Here is a 27709-nt window from a genome sequence, read left to right as displayed (position 1 = left end):
GTTAAGAAAATATTGTATCTTCTACCTAGCATACTGCGATCACTATAGATCACTGCTGGGCAGATGAGAACTAACAGGCAGTTGAGAGTAATAAAATATCCAGGCACTTGTTTCCTGATAATGATCTTCATATTATCACTTGTCAATTTTGTATCACAGTTGTTAATCTTTAATAGTGACATTGACACATCATTTATTCTATCTGGGGTCACTAAAATTGTCATATATCTCGTTATCAGCTTGGCTCAGGTGATAGCACATAACTTTTTAGTTGGAGGGTTCAGTTAAACTAAGAATGCAATTTCACAGTGAAGGTACCGTAAATATCATTAAGTACATAGTTTGGGGCAGGGTGGGGTTTAGGTAATCTGTGGAAAGAACAGCACTGACAAGAATGTCCAGGACACCTGGAAAAACTTTCTTTTCTTTGCGAATAGGTGGCTTACGGCCAATCCCCACCCCCGGCTCAGAATCAGGCTCCGCCACTGTTAAGCGCTCTGGAGGGCGCTATATAAGTGCAAGTTGTTGTTGTTGTTGAATAGTGTCATGTGATCTTTAATGTCCATCTGAACAGGTAGACAGGGTCTTGGTTTAATGTCTCATTCAAAGTACAAAGTAATCTTGGGCTAGAATCTGGTTATCCCAGGCAAAAGACATTCATTTCTAACTAGGAGCGAAGTGACAGCATTGTACACAACATTATCCACTTCCCTAATTTGGTCAAATGATGGTTTTGGTTTGACTAGCAAGTTCCTGTTACTTATATTGCTCAACTAAGCTGATCGTTGGAGCCCACATTTTCATTAAAACAGCTTTAATAGAAGATTTTGGATGATGTCTATGCTCAAGATGTTAAAGATCATTGGTATCTATGTGCTTTTTGGACTTAGTAAGTATGCGATTCCTATTACTCTACAAGAAAACCATTTAAATCCAAATAGCATTTTGCAGAATAAAATAATAAGATGTAAGATTAATACTATTTTGTTTTCAACATTTTATTCTGAAATACAGATGTACACATTTTTTTCATATCTACAAACTCTTGAACTTCACTTAACTGCTGTAACATACTTTGGACTTATACCATGTATATTTTGTAAAGAGTGTAGAAGTTTTCCCTTAATGTTATTGTTTTTTAAAATTCCATGGATTTTTATTTGCTATTTCAGGGGGAAAATTCCACCTAGGGTCTAGATTTTTAAGTAGATTAATGTACCATTCAGAGAGTTCAGAATTTGTCAACTACAGTACTTAAATACAGTCTACTCTGAGTCCAGTTTTCTATAAATTCTTGAGAAAACCACTTCAAAGTTTGGACTGAATTCAACAATTGACCCAAAGCTAATTTATTTAACTATTGAAAGATATTGTGGATTACGTGTAGACAGATTATTTTCAAAAGAAGCAAGAACGAGAAATTACGCAATATGTGCCAGTCAAATGGAAACCGTACATATGTGGAATTGTCAGTAGTTTTGTTTGGAGACTATTAATCATCATGATGGACTGCCCCATGTGTCAGATACATGGATGAGCAAAATAAATGCAGTTTTGATAATTTAATTAGTACAGTTCTTGAAATGAGTAACAGCAGCATTTCTAACTGCTATGTTATAGTACTGCAAAAAGACACTTGATAATGCCAACTGATGTGCAGAAACAATTTAGATATGCATCTGCCCCTTTCTTGTGGTATTCGTACATTTGTTGAAGGTTCAACGCAAGTCAAAGGATTGTTTTGCTAACATCTATAACACAGACCCTCCTTGCTTCTAGTCTCTAAAGTTACAGCAGCTAAGTCTTTAAAGTTTTTTTTCTGAAAAGTATCATTTCACATATCTTTTGAAAGCTGATGTTTATTGAAAGGTGCAGATGGAAAATATGTAACAAATCTGTATGTAGATTGAATGGACGGTTAAGTCTTGTATAACATTCATTGCTAAATTGGTTACTGTAACAAAAAAGTTTATGTACATTTGTAAAATGCAAAGAAACTCTCTTTTGGACCAGCAATAACTCCAATGTCTTAGATGCTGACTTGCTTGCTGCAAGTACAAGGGTGTAACACAAACATCTTTAACAGTGGCACAGAGATAGAATATTTGACTTTGTACATAACAGAGCTGGTTTAGAAACACTATTACAAGTTCTTTATTTTAGGAAGACCCTATGATAGATAACATGGGTTCGGAAAGGGAAGGTCTTGTCTGACCTATATCATAGACTTTTTTAAGGAAACATAACTACTCTATGGATAGGATAGAACTTACCAAGAGGGACCAAGAGATCGTCACTTAATAAGTCAAAATTGTGGGAGGCAGCAATAAACAGGAACAACAACAACCTGTATTTATATAGCGCCCATCACTCAGGGTCACATCCCAGACCGTTTAACGATGACGGAGCACAAACACAAGCTAGTAGGAGAGGGAAGGTGACCATAGGCAAGGTCGAAGAGGAAGGTCTTCAGGTGCTACCTGAAAATGGGAAGGAGGGGCAAGGCGGAGGGATAAAGGAAGAGTGTTACAGTCGTAGTGGCTGAAAGCGTGGCCACTGATGGAACGGAGGGCACGAGGGATATGTGGAAGGCCAGAGCCAGTCGAGTGGAGGCAACGGGTTGTGGGTTGGAAAGGTAGCAAGTCGAAGGGTAGGGAGGTGCCAGGGCATAAAGGGATTTGAAAACGTGTGTGAGGATCTTGAAGTCAATCTGTTTGGTGATAGGAAGCCTTGCTAGAACTGGTGTGATGGGGGTATGGAGTTTAGTGCAGGCATGTATGCAGGTGGCAAAGTTTTGGATCAGCTGGAATTGAGAATGGTGGAGCTGGGGAGACCGGCGAGGAGGGCATTTGAATAATCGATATGAGAGGTGACAAACACATGGCCGAATGTTTTGGGTGTGGCTGGGTCAAACAGGCGGGCAATATGAAGAAAAGAAATCCTGGTCAGGAACCAGATGTGGGGTAGGAAAGACAGCTATGGGTCGAACCTGAAATCTAATCTAAACAAGGCAAAGATGATGTTGGGCTATATTGCTAAGTAAGTTTAGCTCCCCAGACATCATATTCAGGCCTCAGGTCAGACCTCACTTTGAATACTGCATAACTTCTGGTCACCATGATATAAAGGGGCTGCCAGGCCTGAGAGGCAGTGCAGACAAGAGCTACTAGGATAATTTCCAGTGTTAGAAGAATGAGGTATGATCAATATTAGACAACTAGGGTTCCTCAGCCTTGAAAGAAAATGACTCATAGATATGTATAAAATATTAAATGGGATTGAAAAAGTGAACCCAAGACAATACTTTGGGATGTACCAAGACAGAAGAAAAATAGGACATAGGTTTAGAGTTGCAAAAGACAATTTCAGGATTGATACCAGGAAGTTTTTCTTTATGCATGGGTAATTAATAACTGGAATAGGTTGCCAGGACAGGTGATTGAGGTCAGGACTCATTTTAAAAGTAACTTAATATTGTGATGGAAGGACAGCAGATATCAAATGGGCTGAAGAGCCTTCATTCAAATCAATCTTATAATAATAGTATAATAATTCTTGCATTTGATATAACACCTTATCATGTCATCAAGACATCTCAAAGCACTTCATAGTAAATGTAAATTGGTGTGACTGTGTGTATTTTGTAGGCAAACACGACAGCCTATTTGTCCCACAAACAGTGATGGAGTGAGTGATAAACTTTATTTGGGAGATTATTGGCCAGACAAAATGAGGAACGTCCTTCCCTTTTCAAATAGTCCCATAGATGTGCATTACAAATTGTGCCAGGGTTACTAGAGAAGAATTTATATGGTTCGTCGTGGTAATTGCATTTTCTCTCTTTTCAAAATAGGCTTTGAAACACAGCAGATTGAAGGTGTTATGAATGTAACGGCAGTGAAAGGCTATGAAGCTATCCTGCAATGTGAAGCTCCTGGTAAAAGTTCCAACAAACCAGTACAATTTCAGGTGAATAAGGAGGATAACAACACAATGATTGCAATCTACAATCCACCAGTGAACAAAATACTTAATTCTTCATACAAACTGAGAGCAACATTGGAAGTCACCGAAAACAGTGTCACCATTATTATTAAAGAAGCTCAGGAATCTGACAAAGGCTGGTATTCCTGCCAAGTTCACAGTTTTCCAGGAGGAAAAGTAGTGCAGAAAATCTATTTGGATATAAAAGGTAAAAAAATATATAATCACTTGCAAAAATATTTCAAATGTATTCTAAACTAATTTGAGCAGTGTAAATTTACATATTGAAGTTCATGGCAGAGTTGTCCCTTTAACAAAATAAATGAATATTTGCACTTTTTTATAAACTTTCTGGGGATAATTTTTGTATTTTTGGGGTCACCCGAGTGTTTGACACATGCAAAACCCTAAACCACGCTTAAGCGTATTCAAACTCGACTATAGGGTCCCGATGTGTATGCATATGTAGCTACATTTTTTTAATCGGCCACAAATATTTTTCAAAATGTGTAAGTTTCATATTCCATATTATAGGTCATCACTTTGCACCTAATAAAGTGTAGCACTATCAGTCTGGAATGATTTATCAGTGGTATGTGTTGGAGCAGAATTCTTTGGATTTCTACAGTAAGTAAATAAACAGATGAAGTGGAACGTTATTCGAGGGTACAAGAGCAGAACATTGGGACTAGGACAGATGACTTTATCGAAGGAACTAATATTAATACACTGTTGAATCCCTCCTACTGTGTTGTAGATTTCTGTGGTTCTATGGAACAGTAATTCCTGTTTAAGTACTATGTTTTAGCAGGCAACTAAAGCAGCCAATTTTACAAACTGCAAGGTCCACTAACAATCCAGGAATGAATGATTTTTATTTTGGTGAATTGTGAGCCTGTATACAAGAAGAAAAATAGTGTCATTGGATCTCCAGCAGGTAGACTGGAATTCAGTTTGACGAATGTAAAGGGCGCACTTCAACAATGCAGCTTTTCCCCAGCACTGTACTGTCAGCCTGGTCTATAAACTCAAATACTAACATTTACCCACGACCTTCTGAGCCAGATGTAACAGTGCTAGTGATTGTGCCAGGTTGACACTTGTTAGTTTTTTTTTCAAATCTGCCAGGCTAGGGTAAGTATAGTGTATATTCTACTACCCTTCTGCTACCTGGTCCTCCCTTCCCTCCTGGTTTCTAGCATCTAAGCTATGACTGCCATCCCCTCTCCATTGCTCCACCAGGTCCCCTCAACTCCCATTGCACCTGTCTCCCATAGCCCGCAGGCCGATGCTGCCCCACTGATCGCTCGTGCCCATTTTGGCTGCGCTCTGATCCGAGCCACTCTCCCTGAAAATGTTCCTGCTCCCATCCCCCACATTCCACTACTCGTACTCTGTCCTTGTCTCCCACCGCCCTCCTTGCCTTCTCTCCCTCGTGGACCCCACCATTACCTCCCTCTGTTCCAATCTGGGCATCCTCCACCAGGCCCATTGATGCTCTCGGCGTTGGTTGTCCCAGATCAGCCACCTCAACTGTCCCATCATTCACTCTCTCTGCAGCAACCGCCTTTGAAAGGCAAACACCCCTTTCCCCTCCCTCATCTGTACCCTCCTCAACTCTCCCTGCTCCTCAAATTCCATGGTCACTTCTTCCCCACCACCCCAAATCCTCTCTATACCACCTTCCTCATCACCACCTCACAACCAGCAAACCTATCAGCATTTCCTTCCAAAATATCCGCTCTCCAACAAAGCCCTTACTATACACAACCTCATCCTGGATGAGCACATTGATATTCTTGGGCTTACAGAAACCTGGCTTTCCCCTGGTGACCCCGTCCCCCTCGTCAAAGCCTCCCCTCCTGGTTACACTTTTCACCACACCCCATGCCCCAACCAACATGGCAGCAAAGTGGCCCTCATCTCCCGAACTTCCCTTGTTCTATCCCCTTATTCCTCTGGCTATTTCTCCTCCTTTGAACACCTCACCTTCGACTATCCCTCCACTCTCTCCCTTAAAATCCTCTTAGTTTAGCACCCCCCCACCCCCAAAGCTCCTGGCTCCTTCCTCACTGATATTTCCTCTCTCCTCTCATCCCTGTCCCTCTGCACTGAACACCTGCTAATAATGGGTGATTTCAACCTCCACCTAAACTCCCCTTGCACCACCTCCTCGGATTTCACTGCCCTCCTCTCCTCCTTAAACCTCACTCTCCACATCAACTTGCTGACCCACAACCATGGCCATTCCCTCGACCTTGTCATCTCGCATGGCCTTGACATTTCCGACCTGTCAGTCACGGACAGGGTATCGCGGACCATCTCCCTCTCTCCCACATCCTCCTCTCCTCTTCCAAGCCCACCACCATTTTTTTCCGCCTCTGGAAAAAGCTTCTGCCTGAGTCCTCGGACCTCCTCTCCCTCTGGCCCTCCACCCGCAGCCATCCTAATGCAGCTGTCAAGCTGCTGAATGACCGTCTCTCCACAACCTTAAATTCCCTGGCTCCCCTGAAATCTAGGGTCTATTCCAAACTTACCTGCTCCGCCTGGTACAACATTCATCTCCGCTCACTCAAAACACAAAGCCGGATGCTTGAGCGCACATGGCAGAAATTCTGGACTCACGATTCACTGCCAGTTGTGGTTCGAGCACTTCTACACCCTCTCCCTTTCACAGGCCAAAACTGACTTTTACTCCAAAGTCATCCTGGAGACAAACAACAATCCAAAGACTGTTTTCCACCATCCATCACCTCCTCTGTGCACCCCCTCAAGCCCCCTCTATTCTCACGTCAAACACCAAGTGCAAAGAGGTCCTAGACTTCTTTCCCTCAAAAATTGAAAATATCCGCTTGGCTGCATTGTCCTCCACCCCCACCATGTCCCCTTCCATCCCACCCAGACCATCCACACAGCCTTCTCCCTCTATCACGGCTTCTGCCACTCCCCTCTCCTTACACTCCTTTGCCCTCATTTCTTCCTTCTTCCTCTCAATCGCAATCACCCGGATGAGGTTCATCAACTACCCCTTCTCTCCCCCTGCTGGCCAGCACAGTCAACCAGTCTTTCTCCTCAGGCTCCGTTCCACTGCCCCTGAAAGCCAATGCCATCACACCCCTCTTCAAAGAACACACCCTCAACCCCTCCAATCTCTCACACTACTGTCCCATCTCCAACCTACCCTTCCTTGCCAAAGTCCTGGAACGCATTGTTGCAGGTCAACTTCAATCGCACCTCTCCCTCCACCTCTTCCTCGATTCCCTGCAGTCTGGTTTTCCACAGCACAGAGACAGCGCTTGTCAAAGTCACAAATGACATTGTCTATATCTGTGACCAGGGCTCCCTCTGCCTCCTCGTCCTCCTGGATCTCTCTGCCGCATTCGACACTGTCGACCACGTCATCCTCTTCCACGGCTTCTCCTCCCTCATCTGCTTTAGTGGGACCACACTCACATGGTTTGAATCCTACTTAACCAACTGCCTCCATTTCATCTCAGCAAATGGTTTCTCCTTCTGCCCCGCCCAGTGAGCTACAGGTTACCCCAGGGCTCCATCCTTGCCCCTCTTCTTTTCCTTATTTATATGCTTCCACTGGGTGATGTCATCCGCAGACATGGGATAAACTTCCCCATGTATGCGGACGACACACAAATCTACTTTGCCTCGTCCAGTACCAACTCCAGGTCTGCCGATGTTCTATCAGCTTGTCTGGTAGACATCAAGGCTTGGATGAGTACAAACTTCCTGCAGCTGAATATTGACAAGACGGAAGCCATCAACGTCTTCATTCCTACGGATTTAAACTCCTCAACTTCCCTGAGCTCTCCCTCAGACTCACTAACCAGTGCGCAACCTAGACGTCCGGTTCGACCCTCAACTGTCCTTCCTCCCCCACATCCAGTCCTGACCAGTACCACTTTCTTCCACCTCCACCCATTGCTCGCCTCCAACTGTACCTTGCAGCCGAAATCGTTGTGTATGCATTTGTCACCTCCCACCTGGAATAATCCAACACACTCCTCACCGGTCTCACTAGCTCCACATTCACAAGGTGAATTCAAAACTCTGCTGCCTGCATGCTGACTTGGACCAAACTCCATACCCACATTTCACCAGTTCTGGCCAGGCTCTACTGGCTCTCCATCACCAAATGGATTGACTTCAAGATCCTCATTCTTGTGTTCAAATCCATTCACTCCCTACCTGTAGCTCAGTGGTTAGAGCACTCGCTTTGCAAGTGAGAGACCTGAGTTCAATTCCAGGCAGGGCGAAACCTTGGGCAAGTTTCCTTACTCCACACGCCTAATAATAATCCCTCCAAAAAAAACAATAATAAATTGGTCATTTTCAATCCATGACTGTTTGTGGGACATTGCTGAGCGCAATTGGCTGCCGCGTTCGCCCACAAATATACAGTCAATTCACTTTACAGTATATTCTGTGAAGCGCTTTGGGACGTCTAGAAGATGTGAAAAGCGCTATATCAAATGCAAAGATTATTATTATTATTATTATATCTCCAACCTCCTCAAACCCCAATCCACCACCTAGTGCCTCCTGCTCATCCCTCGCACCCTCCGCCCCACCATTGGAGGTCGCGCTTTCAGTCACTATGCTCCGAAACTCTGGAACACTCTCCCCCAATCCCTCCACCTTGTCCTTTCTCCCCTTTTTCAAATCCCACCTGAAACTTTCCTCTTCGACTATGCCTGCTGCCAACTCTCCCCTCCCCCCAGCTTTAAGTGCTCTGAGACTCTACATTGTGTGGAGGGCGCTATATAAGTGCAAGTTGTTGTTGTTTATTGTTGTTAATTGCATAAGAATCTACTCAGCCTTGAAAATTTTTATGGTTAACTTTCTTTTTAGTCAATAGATGATGACAAAAATAAGTTGAATGATCTTCATATGACATCTTTAATAGCTTACCTCTCAGGTGGTAATATTTTAAATGCAATTTGAATTTAATTTAAATGTTCACTAAATTATTCATCCAAAATAAGAAATCTAAACAACTAGAACAACATCTTGCATTTGTATAGAGCCCTTTGAGCGGGATAGTATCCCAGAGAGCTTTAAAAATTACCTTAAAAATTGTTTGTTGTTAACTTTCCTTTTAATCACTAGATGATAAAGATATATGGAATCATCTTCATATGACATCTTTAATAACCTACCTCTCAGGTGATAATATTTTAAATACAATTTAAATTTTTACTTATTTAAATGTCCACTAAGTCACTCATACGAACTCTGGTGTATTGATACCATGCATCTTAATGTCCACACCTTATGAATAAGAAGGGTAAAATTTGTGGCACCTGCGAGGTAACACCCCAACCCTTCAGACAAGTGAATGCCTGTTTTTCAAGCCTTATTTCTTTTTAATCCATGGTGAATGCTTTTTCTAGGGTACAAGAAAAGAGCATTGTGTTCTAAGTTAATGTTTTTGTGAGATATTTATTTTTCAACAAGCTGAAATTCACACTCTCCTCAGCCAAAAACTGTTAACAAAGGGCGTAGAGGTTTCGAGCCCAGCCCATTGGAACACTAAAGGTTAATTTTATCGGATTTCAGACATCCTCGGCAAATCAAATAATCTGGAAAATAATCTAACAAAATAAAATTAAAACTAGATTCTGAAAAGGAAGAAACTGCTTAGTTTGAACTGAGTCCTGCCCCCTGATAGTTTACATCAACATTGAATAAGGAACCCTGCAAATGTTACCCCAATGTTAAGGAATGATATTAAATATACACTGAACAACTAAACTGTTAACTTAAGCTCCTTTCCATGGCATTTATTTCTCAAACTATAAAACCTTAACAATTAAAGAGTTTAAAATTTAAATCTTGCTGTTACATTTGAAATTTAAAAGCAAATGAGCAGATGAAAAGCTGATGGGAAAAACTATTTTCTGGAATTGGAAGGAGAGCTGTTCTGCCCAAAGTCGTCACTTATCCTTGAACACAAATGATTGCAGACTCGATCTGTGATAATTTTCATTGACCATAATTGGCATGTTTTGATAATTACTGTAATACATTGAAAGGCTATGAAACACTGTTAAATTACTCAAAAAATTGTCTTAGAAATGAGATTGAAAATAAAATTAAAATGTATTACTCTGATGCCTGACACAAATACCTCCTTTTTGTTGGTAACAAAATGGAAAGAAAAACTGTGTATTACAATATTATAACAGAAGCACTTTAAGATTCTGAAAACATTCCCTAGAAGTGGGGGATGTGGTGTTCAGTCCAAACTTGATGTTAAAAGTAGGTTGCAAAGGTATGTTTTAACTGCATTTCGTTAATTATCACTGCTAATACAGCCTCCAGTCCCCTCACCCATATTCAGTAAATAATAAAAACAGTACTTGCAATTTACAATCATTAATTATTACAGTATAGTGCCTCTATGCATTATCTATTGCCTCTTTGCATCATCTATTACTCTATCGCGGCTCTGTACATTACATATTACTCTATTCTATCCCTATACATTATGTGTTACACTATCCTGCTCCTATATACTGTATCATCTATTACTCTATACTGTCTTCATGTAAGATGTATTAATCTATACAATTCAAAACAGTATCAATTGCTGGAGCTGTAGCTGTAGCTGTGATACTTGCTATGGTGATATGGAAAGTCAAGAAAAAAACATTGCCAAGTAAGTACATTCATTATTGCTTTGTCTCCTCACATTAATTTGCTTCCAGGTCTCTTTAAGCACTTAAAATGTAATAAGAAAAAGCGATTTGAGGTGTCTCAACGACATGATAACTCTAGCAAATGCAAAGATTATTATTATAATATAGCCACAAAGATATTTTGCATTCTGTAACAATGCAATACAAAATGGAGTAACAGGATCCAAAGTCATGTCTGTACCATGGAGAATTAGAACCAGGAGTTACCCTGCATCATAAAATTCTGTATGAATGGAAAATTGGATGTCAAGGGAATGTGCACATAGACTTTGAAGATTGAGATGTTTCGGCAATATGATAAGGTGCTATAATAAATGGAAGGATTATTGCAAGACATTATATCAAGTGCAAGGAAGATGTTTTCACAAATTGATTTATGAGTACTGTATTTTGTTTTTCTTAACAGAAAATAAGCAAATACCATACAATGATGACCCAATCTATGCAAATTGTGATTACACACCACATAAAGTGAGTATTATGGATAACAAGCACAAATTGCCTTCCAAACATTAACATTAATGACAGAGTTTGGTGGGTAAAATATCACAAGTTTGTCTGAAGATCCAAGAGAAATTCTGTGAACCATATTTTCTGGTATAAACATTTCTATATTATCAACCTAAAAACTTTATTGACCCTCGTTAAGAGTTGAGGTTCATACCACTGTTAGTTTATTCTGTAAAGTCCACAATTTAAGATTGCTTTACGACTTGTGCTGATTTACGTCTGCTATATGTGTCTGTAAACATGCTGCAGTTCACTATAGAAGGGACAATCACGGTGAATTGCACAGCAGGTAGGTAGGGTAACTTGTCCTTTAAGGGAAACTTTATTTTTAGCTATTAGATATCCTCACATGTTTTATAGTTCTATTGTTGCCTTTAATCATAAATAAATGGCTCTTAGGCAAAATAGTTCCTCATCCATTAGCACCATGGGAGGTCTGCTCCTCCATTTGCTTTGCTGATCTTCAGAATGCTTTGCCATGAAGAAGTCCCACTTCCTTCGCCATGCTGCTATAGAAAGAGTTTCTCTACACAATAATTTTAACATTTAGGACATATACAGCATACCAGTTCACATTTACTAGATATTCTACTCGGGGAGAGGGCAGGCTGGGGATGTGGTGACTCTTCAAACACTCAACGTCTGAAAGAAGCCATTATGAAAAATAGCTGCATTGAGAAACCATCAGGAAAAAACAGCAGACACTGTTCAACATAAAGCAGCTCTTCAAATTGCCTAAACATAAAACCTCTAAAAGATTTACAAAAGAATGCTTTTTTGTTTGTTTCAAGGCTCGACTATGGAAACTCCCTCCTTGTCAGCCTCCGCAACACTTCCCTCTGCAAGTTGCAGATCATCCAGAACTCTGCAGCTCGTGTCCTCTCCCGCATCGGGTTCTGGGACCCCATCACCCTCAACCTCGCCCGGCTCCACTGGCTTCCCATCCCTCAGGATAGAATTCAAAATCCTCATCCTCACTTTCAAGGCCCTCCACGGCCTTACCCCCTCCTACATCTCTGACCTGCTGACCCCCTGTTAACCTATCCTCTCCCTCCGTTCAGCAGCTCCAGCCTGATCCAGGTCTCCCGCCCGATCCGCCCTACCATCGGCATCTGAGCTCTCAGCCTCTCTGCCCCAGTTCTTTGGAACTCCATCCCACAATCCCTTCCTCTTGCTTCCTCCCTCCTTCAAGGCACGACTCAAGACCCTCCTTTTCAAACATGCCTTCAGCCGCCCTCCTAGCTCTCTGCCCACCTCATCCCAACCCTGCCCCCCCCCACACTCGAGACCTGATCCCCGACCATTCAGCGCCTTGAGACTTCCTCCTGACCTGAAAGGTGTTTACAAATGTAATTTTGTTGTTGTTGTTCATCCCTGATGATTCACACTGTTTCCTGCCCCTCAACTATTCCTGTGGCAATGCCTAGTGTTCAAAGCAATGGCACTTTCCCTACAACCAGGGGTAGAGCAGACACTTTCAACAATGGCATTCTAAATGGGCAAACTTCCACAGAAAGAGGCAGGGGGCAGCAAGCAAATCCAACCAGCTTGGAGATAGCTTTAGCAAACATCACTGCCTTCTTGGTAGAGGGACCCTTCTCCACCTTTGCAACTTGATGTTTACCAGGAATATATACTACCTCAAGTGACCCTCCTCTTCATGGCTAATGTCTCTTCAATTTGAGTTACAACTGCTTTCACAGTCCAAAAGCTTCAGAGACATTGCTTTCTGAAGGTGTAAAGATTGCAAAGATTACACCTAAAAGATCACCGCTCAGTCATTCATGAAAATGAAATGTCACCTTTCTGATCATGAGAACTGATGCAGATTTACAGAACATTGTATACAACTTATGGTAATAGATTGTTGTAAGGTTACTGCTATTGTTAACATTCTTGAAATGTTTGTGATCATTTTGGGAAGCATGTTTATATCCCTGTGCATTTGTGTCTGCCCACTTTGCTTTGTAACAGACTTAAACATTTGAGGTACAATTATATTAATGGCATTATTCAGTCTACTTTTAATTAGCTGACAATATCTTTGTAAGAATCTTTCAAGTTGAATGTCCTTCTAAAGTGAAATAGACTTTGATACATACTTTATATATAATATATGAATATAAATACTGTATATGTAGCACAAGTGCAGTACAGTTAAATAAATATTTTGGTTCAGTCTTCAAATTGAAGAAGTAGAATTTGATACCAGAGGTACCAGGAAGAGGTTATATTATAGGCCTTTATAGAAACAGAAAAATTGTAATGGGTAAACTAATGGGAATGAAGTCAGGCAAATCTCCAGGCCCAGATGATTTGAACCCCAGGATATTAAAGTAAGTGAATAAATTGTACTTTATTTATGATTCCCAAAGATTGCTAGATATGGGAATTATACCAGAAAATTGGAAAACAGCAAATGTGATGCCACGAAAGAAAGAAGGGACAAATCTACTATCTACAGACCTGTGAGTATAATAGGTGGCAAATTACTGGAACCGATCATCAGGGACATACTAACTGAGCATCTGGATAAATTTGCACAAAGAAGGGAGAATCAGCATGGTTTGTAAAATGTAGATCACGCCTGGCAAACCTAATAGATATATTTGACCGAACCACAGAGTTTTTTGCCAGACCCACAGATGTACGAAATAAAAGAGGATTGATGAATATCATTATATGAATTTTCAGAAGGCCTTAAAATGCCTTGTATGAGATTACTAGCAAGAATAACAGGTAGGAATATGCATTAAATGATGGAGCATTTGATCTAGGAGTCCAAGTCTTTAAACTATTAAAATTAAACAAGGCATTAAAACAAGGAATATAAAATATAAAAGAGAATGTTGCTCCAGTTGTGAGCATCCAATCTTAAAGAGGATACATTAGCCTTGGACATCATTCAGTAACATTTGATTCTATTGCTACCAGGGATGATGGGATTGGTTAGGATTTGGATGAGTAGACTTGGGCTATATTCCTTAGATTTGAGGAAGTTAAGGGAAATTGTGATTGAATTATTTGAACTCATGAAGGGAATTGATCACCTGAACAGTGGACAACTCATTCCTCTGATAAAATTAAGATCTAAAATGTTTTGAAGTGAGGTCAGAAAACAATTATTCACACAGAAGGGCACCAGAAGGTCACAGAGGCAGAATCAATTGGGAATGTTTTAAAAAGAGACAGAAAGATATATGGAAAGTAAAAATAATAAAGGGAATGGAGAAAAGATAGGAAATGGGATTAAGAGATCTGGCACGCTCTAACAAACTAGTGGAACAAGTTTGATGGGCTGAATGACCTCTCCCATTCCTATGTTCCATTATAATCAAGTAATTTACAATAAATCCAATCCATCCTTCTGTGAGCAGTTAATAATAGGTAGTGACATTTAAATGTACTATATAATTTATTGAAATCCCTCAAATTAAAATTAATATTTAATAATAATAATCCTTGCATTTGATATAGCGTCTTATCACATTGTTGAGACGTCTTAAAGCACTTTACAGAATATATTGTAAAATGGACTGACTGTGTATTTTGTGGGCAAATTTAATTTAATTATTTGACGGCCTACATCACCCCTAACTTTTAGTTGGAAGCACACTCTCCTCAGTGTCAAAAGGTTGTGGATTAAAGCTCAATGTTGGGTCTTTGAGCTCATAGTCTAGCCTGGCACTTCAATGCAGTGCTGGTGGAGTATTGTATTACCAGAGGTGCTGCCCTTCGAATTACATTGAAGTCTCCTCTGCCTGTTAAGTGGATGATAAAGATTCCATGGCATTAATCAAAAAGAGAAGGGAGTTTCTCCCAGAGACTTGGCTAACAATCCCTGAGATTAAAAAAATTAGCCTTATTATTCACTTCATCGGTATATTTGGAATATCGCTCTATGCAAATCTGCTGCCATGCTTTGCCTAGAAATGCACAGTCATTACATTTTATGGAAAACTCTTTAAGATGCTTTGGCATCATAAAACCCAATATCAAATGCATGGGTGACTATGCCTTCCTAAATAACAGATCCACTTTTATGTGGAGTAAAAATCTCTATTGCATTGAGGTTAGCTATATTTCAAGAAAAATATACCAATTATAATTGAAGAAGCGGAAGCACAGGCATAGTATTGACATAGGGTAAAAAGGTTTTAACATAATAAGAAAACAGTTACAATGGATTGGTCTACACAGCATACAGGTCATGAAACTGACTGGCAGGCAATGTATTTCAGGGACACGCCAGCTAAGTAATACAGATGAGTATAATTAGACAGTTTATGCCCTGCTTCTGTGAAAGAAAATAAATCAGTTATTTAAAGGCAAAAATGCATCATTATAATTTAATAAATTGAACATTGTGCAGGATAGAACTGGTATATTGTTACTGATGCCATGCTTAGGCACTTACTATTAAAATATTTAGCAGTCCCTGAATCAAAGAGTTTATTTTGGGAACTGTGATCTGAAACATTTGCAAACTTTGTCAGATAAAGCAACATGTTCTTTTTGATCCCAACTGTGAGGTACATGTTTTCCAGCGTCATGGAGTTCTCCACTTTTGCCCTGTCAGAGAAATTAGTCCTGAGGTTCTCTTGTAGTAATTCTTCTTTTTAAAGCGATGGGTGGGAGCAAGGAATGTTTGGCTATCTTAGAAGTTATGATGTCATGATAATCCCTTTATAAAACACTGGTTAGGCCTCAGCTAGAGTACTGTGTTCAGTTCTGGGCACCACACTTTAGGAAGGATGTCAAGGCATTGGAGAGGGTGCAAAGGAGATTTACCAGGATGGTACCAGGAATGAGGGACTACAGTTATCAGGAGAGGCTAGAGAAGCTAGGATTATTCTCCTTGGAGCAGAGAAGGTTAAGAGGAGACTTAATAGAAGTTTTCAAAATTATGAGGGGATTTGATAGGATGAACAAGGACAACCTATTACCACTGGCGGGTGGGTTGGTAACCTGAGGCCACCAATTTAAAATAGTTGTTAAAAGAAACAGAGGGGAGGTGAGGAGAAATTTTTTCACACAGCGAGTTGTTCGGATCTGGAATACATTGCCTGAAAGGGCGGTGGAAGCCGATTCAATAACAACTTTTAAGAGAGAAGTAGACAATTATTTGGGGAGGACAAGTTTGCAGGGCTATGGGGAAAGAGCAGGGGAGTGGGATTGAATTGGATAGCTTTTTTCAAAGAGCCGGCAAATGGCCAAATAGGCCAAATGGCCTCCTTCTGTGCTGTATAATTCTATGACTCTATGTAGTTCAGAAACTGTATCCCTTAATAGAGATATAAAAGACAGAATTGAGTAAGTAGAGCAACAGGTCAAAAGGGCACAGATTCATAAGTGCGAAAGGTAATTTCAGGACCAGACACCAGGAAATATTTCTTTACACAGAGGGGAATTAATTGTTCAATGGGTTCCCAGGGAAGCTGATCAATGCTAGAATGCTAGACTTGTTTGAGAAATAGTTTGATGCTAAAAAAAGGGCAACAACAGGGTCAGTATTCTGGAAGGATGATATCATACGGGGAAATGGCTTTACTTCATCTGAACCTCTTATGTTATTTTGAACTCTGCCCCATTGTATCTTCAAAAGCTTAGCATTATATTTGTACTGCATTATGTCAACACTATCATTACAGCAACACAACAAGTCCCTTCTATGTTTGAGATCTTCAAATGCTTGATCTGTATGGCTATGCTAACTGGGCAGGAGTCCTTAATTCACCAGCAGAAGTTTTCAGAGTTGGAGTTTGACAAAACTTAACATCACTTTTTAGTACTTATATTCCTATTCCAGAATCATAGTAGCTGTTGCCCTAATTTTGGGTACAACTCATTGAAAAATATTAGAACAAGAAAAACAATGGTTGTTAATTCATTATTGCAGTCACATCACAATGCCATACTGTAAATCTACTGAGGCCTTATGGTTATATTGATGTCCCAAATTAAAGGGAAGAATTTCCATAGTTGCTGAGAACATTTAATCTAATAATAATCTATGCAATATATTACAATATATTGTAATTACAGTAACAAATGTAATTCAATTGTTCATTTACACTGAATGTAAATTCATGATTTATATAGTAAATGCAAATTGTTTTACTGTTTCTCTTTGTTTTCATAGAAAAATACCTGTTAATCAATGGTGATGTTGGTGATGTCTTCTATCAGATTCCTGATAATATGGTGCAAATTTAGTATTGTAGAGTATTATGGACAGTATTTTCAGACTAGTGTAATATTCATTCTATACTGTCAGAATTTCTGCTCCATAATCAAACTTGTATACTCTTTTTGTCCTTCCATCCTCATTTCACATTATTTATTGAGCTCTTTACCTCTTGGAACACCAGTGTTCTTTATTCTTCAGCCATAGTAGGCTTGTGTGTCAAGCCAATAAGAGGAATGTAAAGATGGGAAATATTTTATTGCTGTTGCTATTAACTTTTCTTAATATAACAAGACAGCAGACCCCAGCACAGATTTGGAATGTCAGCCCAAACTGTGAATTCAAAGTCCCAACATATGCTTGAACTCACAACCTTCTGGCACATTGGTACTTGATCTAGTTTCAGTATTGATACCATAGAGCTTCTGCTGCCAACTTGCAGCCAGGAGATTTTTCTTGGCCCCCATTGGCTACCCTCCCAGGAGTCCTCACAATGTCATGACAAAGAGAGGGAATGACTCCTGACCCTTGGAGAGCAGTAAGATAAGGTGACACTTGACCAATTATGGTCACATTGGGATTCTTGGGGAGTGACTGTGTGAAAGTCCCAGTCTGACCCATTCTCTACCACTTTCCTCTGCTCCAAGCTGCAACCAGCAAGTTATTGCTCAAGGGTTCCTACTAGCTCCTTCGGCAGATCCAGCAGGGAAGCAAGTTGGTTGTGGGTCCCCTCAATGACCACCCTCTCTGTCTTCTGAGTCATCCTACAGTTGTATTACTAATACTAGTCCAAGCACAATGTCCTCCTAATGCAAAAGATGCTATAAAAATGTAAATTGGATTGTAAATATAGTACTGTAGTCAACAAGCAGCTTATGGAAAAAAAACAGCATATCTGCCCAAACATTATTGTTACCATTTATTAAAGTTATTCTCTTGATTCAGAGTTCAATTATTTACAATGTGGAGGCTTGAAACTTATCAGTATTTATTTTGAAGAGTGTCTGACATTGTACATCTCAACATTTTTCATATGGCTTGAACGTAAGAGCAAACCAGCTTTTCAAACCTCAAACTGTTTTAGTTGGTATGGTTGCTTCATCCATAACATCCCCTCCCTCCTCTCATCCCTCTGCCTCTGCCCTGAACCTGTGAAAATAATGGGCGATTTCAGCCCCCACCTGAACTCCTCTTGTACCAATTCCTCTGACTACACTGCCCTCCACACTAAACCTCATCCTCAATATAAACTCCCCGATCCACAGCTGTAGCCACCCCTCGACCTCGTTATCACTCATGGCCTTGACATCTCCGATCTATCCATCACAAACTATTTCCTCATCTTCCTTTCCTCTCACATCCACCTCCTCTCTTCCAAGCCCTCCATCTTCTTTTTCTAACCTTGGAAAAAGCTTCCACCTAAGTCCCTCACAAATATCCTCTTTCCTTAGATCTCTTCTCCCTCTGACTTTCACCTGCAGGGATCCTGATGCAGCCATCAAGCTGCTAAACAATCACCTCCCTACAACCCTCAACTCCCTTGCCCCCCTGAAATCCAGGTATGTATCCAAATCTACCCACTCCCCCTAGTATAACAGTCACCTCCACTCCCTCAAAATGAACACCTGGACACTTAAGCCCAGATGGCAGAAATCCAGCCTCACAATCCATCAGCAGTTGTGGTTCAAGGAGCTCTGCAACTATTGCCTCTCCCTCTCGCAGGCCTTTTGCTCCACAACTAACCCAAACGCACTGTTTTCCACCACCCAGCACCACCTCCACACACCCCCTAAGCTGCCTCCATCCTCACTTCAAACGGCAATTGTGAAGAGGTCCTAGACTTCTTTGCGTCAAAGATTTAAAATATCTGCTTGGCTGCATCCTCCTCCCCTACGTTCCATTCTGAGCCCCCAGACTGTCTACCCCCTCCCCCCACCCACCCTCCTTTCACCATGGCCCCTACCAATCCCTGCACTCCTTTGCCTTGATTGCTCCCCCCTCCCTCTCAACCTCCATCTCCCAGATGAAGCCCACCACATGTTACATAGACCTCCTCCCCACTCAGTTGCTGGTCACCCAACTTCCCTTCTTCCCCCCGTTGCTGGCTGACATTCAACCAGTCGCTCTCTTCAGGTTCTGTTCCTCTCCCCCTTAAATCTGCTGTCATCACACCACTCCCCAAAACCCCACCTTTGACCCCTACAACCTCACAAATTATCATCTCATTTCCAATCTGCCCTTCCTTGCCAAACCTCTGGAATGTGTTATTGCTAACCAGTTTTGCATACACCTCTCCCTCCACTCCCTCCTCGACCACCTCCAGTCTGGTTTCTGCCACACCCACAGCACAGAGACTTGTCAAGATCACAAATAATGTCCTCTCTCTGTGAACAGGGATCCTTCTGCCTCCTCGTCCTTCCTGCCGCGTTTGACAAAGTCGACCACGCCATCCTCCTTCACTGCTTCTCTTCCCTCATCCACCTCAGTGGGAGCGCACTATACTAGTTTGAATCCTACAACAACAACAACAAGATTCCATTTATAAAGCGCCTTTCACGTCAGGAGGACGTCCCAAGGCGCTGCACAGTTGGGTCATGACCCGAGCAGGGGGGAAATGGTCAGGGTGAGGGGAGGGAAGGGAGGGAGCGAGGAGGGGGGAAATGGTCAGGGTGAGGGGAGGGAAGGGAGGGAGCGAGGAGGGGGAAGAGAGTCGAGAGGGGAGCTGAAGGCTCGGTCAAAGAGAAAGGTTTTGAGACCGGCCTTGAAGGAGGAAAGGGAGGAGGCGGCGAAGGCACTGGGGGATGGAGTTCCAGAGCCTGGGGGCTGAGAGGCTGAAGGCCCGACCACCGATGGTAGGGCGGTTGGGGCGGGGGACGTGGAGCAGACCGGAGCCGGAGGAACGGAGGGTACGGGCAGGTAGGTAGGGAGATAGTAGGTCGGAGAGGTAGGAGGGAGCGAGGCCGTGAATGGCCTTGTAGGTGAGGATGAGGATCTTGAAATCAATCCTCTGGGGGATGGGAAGCCAGTGGAGGTGAGCGAGGGTGGGAGTGATGTGGTCGCGAAGTCTGGTGCGGGACAGTACACGAGCTGCAGAGTTCTGAATGACCTGCAGCTTGTGGAGGGAGGTGGCGGGAAGGCCGGCGAGGAGAGAGTTCCCATAGTCCAGCCTTGAGGTGACAAAGGCGTGAACCAGAGTTTCAGCAGCGTGAGGGGTGAGGTAATGCCGTAGTCTGGCGATGTTCCTACCTAACAAATCACCTTTACTTTGTCTCTTCAAACAGTTTCCTTCCCCCCACCCCACACCCGGTCATCTGTGGTGTAGCCTAGGGCTCCATCCTTGCCGATGTCATCCGTAGATGCGTGGTAAACTTCCACATGTACATGGATGACACACAGATCTACTCCTCCTCCAGCTGCAACTCCAGGCCCCCTGATGTTCTGTCAGCTTGTCTGGCGGACATCAGGGCCTGGATGAGTGAAACATTCTTACAACTAATTGTTGACAAGACTGAAGCCATACTCCTTGGCTCCCATCAACATCTTCTGTCCTGTGGCTCTACCTCCCCGGAATATCCCTCAGACTCACCGAACCAGTGCGCAAACCAGGTATCAGGTTCGACCCACAGCTGTCCGTCCTTGCTTCCCCACGTCCGTACTTGCTTCCCCTGACCTGGGTCGCCTTCCTCCACCACCGCCATGTTACTCACCTCTGACCGTACCTTACCCTGGACTCAGCCGAAAGACTCGTCCATGAGTTCATCACCTCGCAACTTGATTTCTCAACTGCCCTCTTTGTGGGTTTCTACCATGTACAGGATCCAGCTCATCCAAAACTCTGCTGCCTGTATACTCACCTGCACTGAACTCCTTACTCATACCAGTTCTAGCCAGGCTCCACTGGCTCCCTATCGCTAAACAGATCGATTTCAAGATCCTCACACTTGTTTTCAAATCCCTTCATCCCCTGGCACCTCCTTCTTCGACCTGCTTACCCCCCAACCCAAAATTCGCTGCCTCTGCTCGACTGGTTCTGGCCTTCTGCATGTCCCTCGTGCACGATTGACAAGGAGATAAACTTTCTTTCAATAAGAGTTTTTCCGAATAATGAAAAGTAAAAGACTATAGCAATTTTATTCTGGACAAACTGTACAGATTATTCATTATAATAAATATAATAAATTGTCAGAGTTTTATTTATTGCTGCAGCATGGGCGTAGTTTCACCTTTGAAGTCTCTTTTGCTCTCTATAGTTAAAATCACATAATATGCTGGATACATTGTCAGGATAGAAAGAGTGAAGAGTTCCAGAAGTGGATTGTACCTGAGTGATGTACTTACAGTCACCGGAAAATTATCATGTTATACTACTAGTAATAATAATCATTGCATTTGATATAGTGCCTTATCACATATTATAATGATTATTATTATATTATTTAGTATTTTTTGGATATGATTTTGGTGGAGCTAAATTTCTAAAGCTCTGCTGCTGAATTCAAATCCAAAGACTAATTTTATCCAAATGTTAAATCATGGCTGTTGCCACAGAACAGATTTTTCTTTAGCCAGATTGATAGAAAGTGGCCTTTTGTATTTACACTGTAGCTACGATCAGCAATTCAGCAGTTAGATCAAGAAATGCCAGCAAAAGTCAATTATTCGATTTAATCTCTCAGTCAATGGGACAACACATGTTTGCTCTACCCTGCTGGGCTGCCTTTTAGAATAGATTTTTTGGACGTGAGCTTTGAGATGCTCTGTGGAACATTTTGCCTGAGAAATAGTATTATGTTACTCTATCAAGTTTCATGGTGAATTGTCATTGGAATGGGGATAGGCCTTAGGTACAATTATCAGGGAAGAACTCAAACATGAAAATATATTAAAATGAAAAACATAAAGTGAAAACAGTTAATATGCTCAGTGGAACACTGTGCCTCTCCAATTGCTATGGAAACAGATATACACTAGCAGATGTCTTCCAGATTGTGAAATTTGCAGCAGCACCACAGCTCTTCTGTGCGGTGATCCAGCAAAACAGTACAACAGAAATGCTCTTCTGGCACAGTTTTAATTAGCTTTAATGTAAATAATAGTGAACTCAAAACAACAACAAAATTGAATGCATTCAGCCAGATGCTGTCAAATTCGTTACCCATAAGAGAGGTAGACAGGACAAGCGAATTCTCAATCAGAAACTGGCCCAATTTCTCGCTTCCAGCTGTGAAAATACATCCCCTTTGATGGTACATACATTGATGAAAATACATCCCCTTTGATACAACTCCCTGCCTCCACCTGACACCCAACCACCCACCCCACACACACCCATGCAGACCAAAACAGATGTGGATCATTTCTGCTGTTCCAATTGACTGCCACGTTTCTCCCACAAAACATACAGTCAATTCACTTTACATTATATTCTGTTAAGCGTTTTGAGACTTCTAGAAGATGTGATAAGGCGCTAAATCAAATGCAAGGATTATTATTATTGTTTCCCAATCTGAGGGAACAATGTGCAATTGATTGTGGAGATGGAAAAACATCAGGAAGTATTGGCCCAGTTCCTTGTATCATGGAACCTGTAATTCTCCTCAACTCAAACCATGTGCAGTTGTATAAGTCTTATCTAAATAAATATCTATAAAATTGCAATGTGTGATTTGGTTAAAATTGGATTTGGATAAATTTTAACTAAATATGTGATTTGGACAAATATGGATAATGTTTGTATTGCAAATTCAGCTTCGGGAGTATTGAAACTTTAGTTTTCTTAGTCCTTAGGTCTTGCCCACAAAATACACAGTCAATCCATTTCACAGTATATCTTGTGAAGTGCTTTGAGATATCTTGACGATGTGATAATGCGCTATATCAAATGCAAGGATTATTATTATTAAAAAACAGTTGAAAGCGTTGCTAGGGAAAACAAAAGGGAGCCCAGCAGGACAAGTCTAAAGTTGGGAGGAGTAATTCTGGTGTGAGAAAATAAACTGACATCCAAAACTTGAACTGCGCAATAATTTTGATTTGTGGTATTCAGTATAAAAATGGTATTTAAAACAACTCTATTAGCTTGCTGCATCTAGTTACAATGTGTTTTACACAAATTATTATCACAGGATTTACTGCAGAAAAACATAAGCGTAAAATGATCAATGCAATTAACAGCAAATTCCAAGAAGATGTTTTTTCTTTACCCAGAGGGTAATCAATGACGAGAGCAGGTTGCCAGGAATGGTGGTTGATACCAGGACACCAAACTCATTTAAAAAAGCAGCTTGATGCTGTTTAAGGTGGACGTTCTGGAAGATGAGAATGGAAGGGCCTTTTTCATCCAAATAAAGCTTGTGACCTTGTGAACCTGACTGCTGAGACTTGCAAATAAGGTTTACAAAGTATGTACAGCACAAAACAGGAAATTTGGCTCAACCAGAGCATGCCTGTGTTTACATTCCACATGAAACTCCACCCATTCCTTTACTCTCTCCAATAACCTTTAATTCCCCTCTCCCTCATGTGAAGGTTGAGCTTCCTCTTGAACGCATCTACACTATCTAATTCAACTATTACTTCAGCCAGCGAGTACCACAATCTTACTACTCTCTAGTTCCCCCTAAATTCTTTTTATATTTGTATCCCTTGGTTACAGACTCCTCAACCAGTGGAAACAGCCTATCTACGTTAACCTCACTGAACCCTTTTGTAATTTTAAACACTTTTATTAAGTCCCCCTTCAAATGGTTCTTCTCTTGCAAAAAAGGCTTAACTTATCCCATATCCTGCTAGCAATGATCTGCCAGCCCTGGTATCATCTTCGTAAATTTATGTTGTGTTCTTTCCATTGCTGCTAAATCCTTCTTATTGTGTGGAGACCAGAATTGGACACAAATGTGGTCTAACCAAGGTTTTGTATAAATTCAACAGCACCTCCTCACTTTCCCATATTAAACTTAATTTGCCGTCTGTCTGCTGATTCTACTAGCCTGTTTATTTCTTCCTCCACTCTTCTGCATTTCCCTTCATGAATCACTTCGGGAATAGGCACAGAAATTAAAATGTTTTGGTGATTCAATAGACTAAAATTAATCAATAAAAATTAATCAAGAACTTGAAAAAAAGACCCATTTTTGCTACACACATGTCTAATTTTCATCATGTATCCTCCCTTTTTACGCAATCCATCACATTATTCTGCAGGGAATGGGTTTGATCACATTCAGAAATCACTCTTGATCAATACATCTTTTAACCTTGACATTTTTAAATACATTAATTCAGAATGGCAATAACACCAAATTAGTCAATCGTGTTGCTGCCAAGAAAAAATATTATACAGTAGCAAAGCTGAATCATTTGTATGAGCTTTTGAGAATTCAATTATTTTAAACGCCCACAAACTTCATGAACAAGTATTTAGTGCAATTTTTAAAATCATCTATGTACAAACACTCATGATTTGTGTTCCAATGCATATGTGCCATTTGTCTGTGGTATTACCGTTACTGAAATAACGCAGTGTTCATCAGTTCAAAGAAAAAAATGTTCTGCTGAACACTTTTATGTCTCCCATGAAGATAGTGCTCCTTTAAATGTGTTTATCTGTAAAGGTCAATCTAAATGGCCCAAATAGAAGTGGTCACTGGAGTGAAGCTTACAGACAAATGTGGTTCACTAAGCAAGGCAGGAAACTGTGCTCTGTATCTTGAGCTATGCAAGTTTGATCTCTACTGATAACACAAAGACTATTGGGCTACAGGAAATCACCAAGCAGTAAAAGGAAAATATGTCAATATAATGATACATTTTCTAAACGTTTATCTTACCTTATCTGTGCTGTATGTTTCCACTTCACATTTAAAAAATCAAATAACAAACTGTAAAAATTAGATGCTTTGACAGATTAATTATTTATAAGAGCTCAGATTCATTTTGCAGTTGTCAATTGGCAGTAATTCGATGACCATGAAAGATATTAAATTCAGCAGTGTGGTAAAAATAATCAGGTTGCAGATTAGAAAATCACTCTTCTGAAAATAATCATCAGTTCCAGCAATATTATTTCCAGTAAGAAAAATTAAAGGACTGTACTTTAGAATCTCTTTCTTCACAAATGGTTGGAACAGACTGTAAGCTCTTTTAAGAACTACTTTATCAATCCTTCCAAGGAGAAAACACATCAAAATTCTAACATAGTGAATCAATCTGAGACGAGAAATAAGGACACTGAAATTGGCCCAGTGTGACTGAACATTAAACAATGAGAAGATCTAGGTCATAATCATAAGTGACAAATCATTGTGTCCAATAAAATCTATTAGTTTTATATATTTTTTTGCATCCAGACCTCCATTCTACATGTAAACTGTATAATAACTAAACAACTGTGAATTATTTACAACAGCAACAACTTGTATTTATATAGCGCCCTTCACATGGGGTAGCGTCCTGGAGCATTGACAGTAGCGGTTGACACCGAGCCAGGGGGAGAGGGAGTGGGAAGGGTGGCATTTGAAAGTGGGGAAGAAGTGGGCAAGGCAGAGGGATTGAGAGAGAGAGTTCCAGGATTTTGGGGTGTAGTGGCTGAAGACACGGCCACCAATGGTGAAGCGGAGGGGACGAGGGATAAACAGGAGGCCGGAGCCAGCTGAGCGGAGGTAGCATTTTTTTCTCACATACAATATAGTCACCCACTTTACAGTATATCCTGTGAAGCATTTTCAGATACTAATTATAATAATCATCCTTACATTGATATAGCCCCTTTTCAAGTCTTCGAGACGTCTCAAAGCACTTCATAGAATATACTGTAAAGTGGAGTGACTGTGTATTTTGTGGGTGAAACCCACAGCCAATCACGCACAGCAGCATCCCACAAAAAGTCATGGATTGAGTGACCACATTATTAGGGAAGGAGGGAAGTCATGTCATATGTCCTCCTGACATGAAAGGCAATTGAATGCAATTTTATACATCTCCGGAAGACTAAGGAAGGATAATGTGACATCCATTATATTCTGATCAATCAAAATTTTACATTCTTAGAATTGTATCATGGAGTCCTGTAGCTCAGTGGTTAGAGCACTCGCCTCGTAAGCGAGAGACCTGGGATCAATTTCAGCAGGGACCTGAAAATAGGAAGCGAGGGAACGAGGTGAAGGGAGGGAGGAAGAGAGTTCCAGAGCCTCGGGGCGTAGTGGCTGAAGGCACGGCCACCGAGGGTGGAGCGGAGTACTTGGGGGACGAGGAGGACGCCAGACCCGGAGGAACAAAGGCAATGGGTACTGTTTTGAGAAGAGAAGAGGTCAGAGAGGTAGGGGGTTGCAGAAGAGTGGAGGGATTTGAATACAAGGGTGAGGATCTTGAAGTCGATCCTCTCTGGGATAGGCAGCCAGTGCAGTCTGGCAAAGACTGGGGTGATCGGAGAGCGGAGTTTGGTGCGGGTGAGAATGCGGTCGGCAGAGTTTTGAATGATCTGGGTTTTATGGATGGTAGTGGATGGGAGACTGGCGAGGAGCGCATTGGAATAGTCCAGCCGAGAGGTGACAAAGGCATGGACTAGGGTTTCAGCGCCTTTTGGAAAGAGGTATTGGCGGAGACGGGTGATGCGTTGGAGGTGGAAGAAGGCGATGCTGGTGAGGGACTGGATATGGGGGAGGAAGGATAATTGTGGGTTGAACCTGACGCCTAGGTTGTGTATGGGTTCAGAGAGTTTTAGTTTTAAAACCTGTCCTCAATGAAGAGATTGGAATGGAACACCCCTGACTTTGCAAGAATGCTTTTTCCCTCCAGACTTTCAGAATGGAGATAATAACATCTGTTTTTTAATTTAGTGAGAGGCAATTTGTTCACTCAAAACAGCTTGATCAGCTTTCTACTTTAATTTTTACTTCTAAAATTATTTTGAGACCAGTGTCTGTCAAAAAAAAAGCTTTCTATGGCCTGATGAAACACTTTCCCAATTCTGTATGGATGGGTCCTAAGGCCAATTGTAGCTGTCGAATTTCCACCTACCACTGCCTCTGTAAAAATGTCACATTAGTGTTAATGAGCAATAACTTTGTTTAGCATGTACATCAGAGAAGTGAACTCTAGGAGGTCACAGCTTCAGATCAATAAGAAATATCAAGATTATCAAATCATGAATGGTGGACAATGCCATTTATCCTCAACTTCGTTCTTTTCAAGAAATGGTAATCGTATTTGCCTTTTAACCTCCCCAGACTCCACCCCAAGATGAAGACCTGTTTTTTTCACATATGTAAATAAGTGGCTCCTACTAGCAGTTTCGTTTTTACGAGACTTTCCA

The 27709-nt window shown here is 41.3% G+C and overlaps 1 protein-coding gene across 1 annotated transcript; it reads left to right on the top strand.

The window, feature by feature from the left end:
- Window positions 1-833: 833 nt before the first annotated feature.
- Window positions 834-13944, top strand: LOC103184848. Its single transcript, XM_042334403.1, has 6 exons — window positions 834-889; window positions 3854-4192; window positions 9109-9165; window positions 10583-10660; window positions 11107-11171; window positions 13586-13944. The coding sequence occupies exons 1-6, from the start codon at window positions 835-837 to the stop codon at window positions 13781-13783; spliced, it is 792 nt and encodes a 263-aa protein (XP_042190337.1). The 5' UTR covers window position 834; the 3' UTR covers window positions 13784-13944.
- Window positions 13945-27709: the final 13765 nt, after the last annotated feature.

This window comes from Callorhinchus milii, unplaced genomic scaffold (genome assembly GCF_018977255.1).
Source record: "Callorhinchus milii isolate IMCB2004 unplaced genomic scaffold, IMCB_Cmil_1.0 Scaffold4, whole genome shotgun sequence".
In the NCBI taxonomy this organism is placed as follows: Eukaryota; Metazoa; Chordata; class Chondrichthyes; order Chimaeriformes; family Callorhinchidae; genus Callorhinchus; species Callorhinchus milii.
This window is presented reverse-complemented; position numbering and strand designations above follow the sequence as displayed.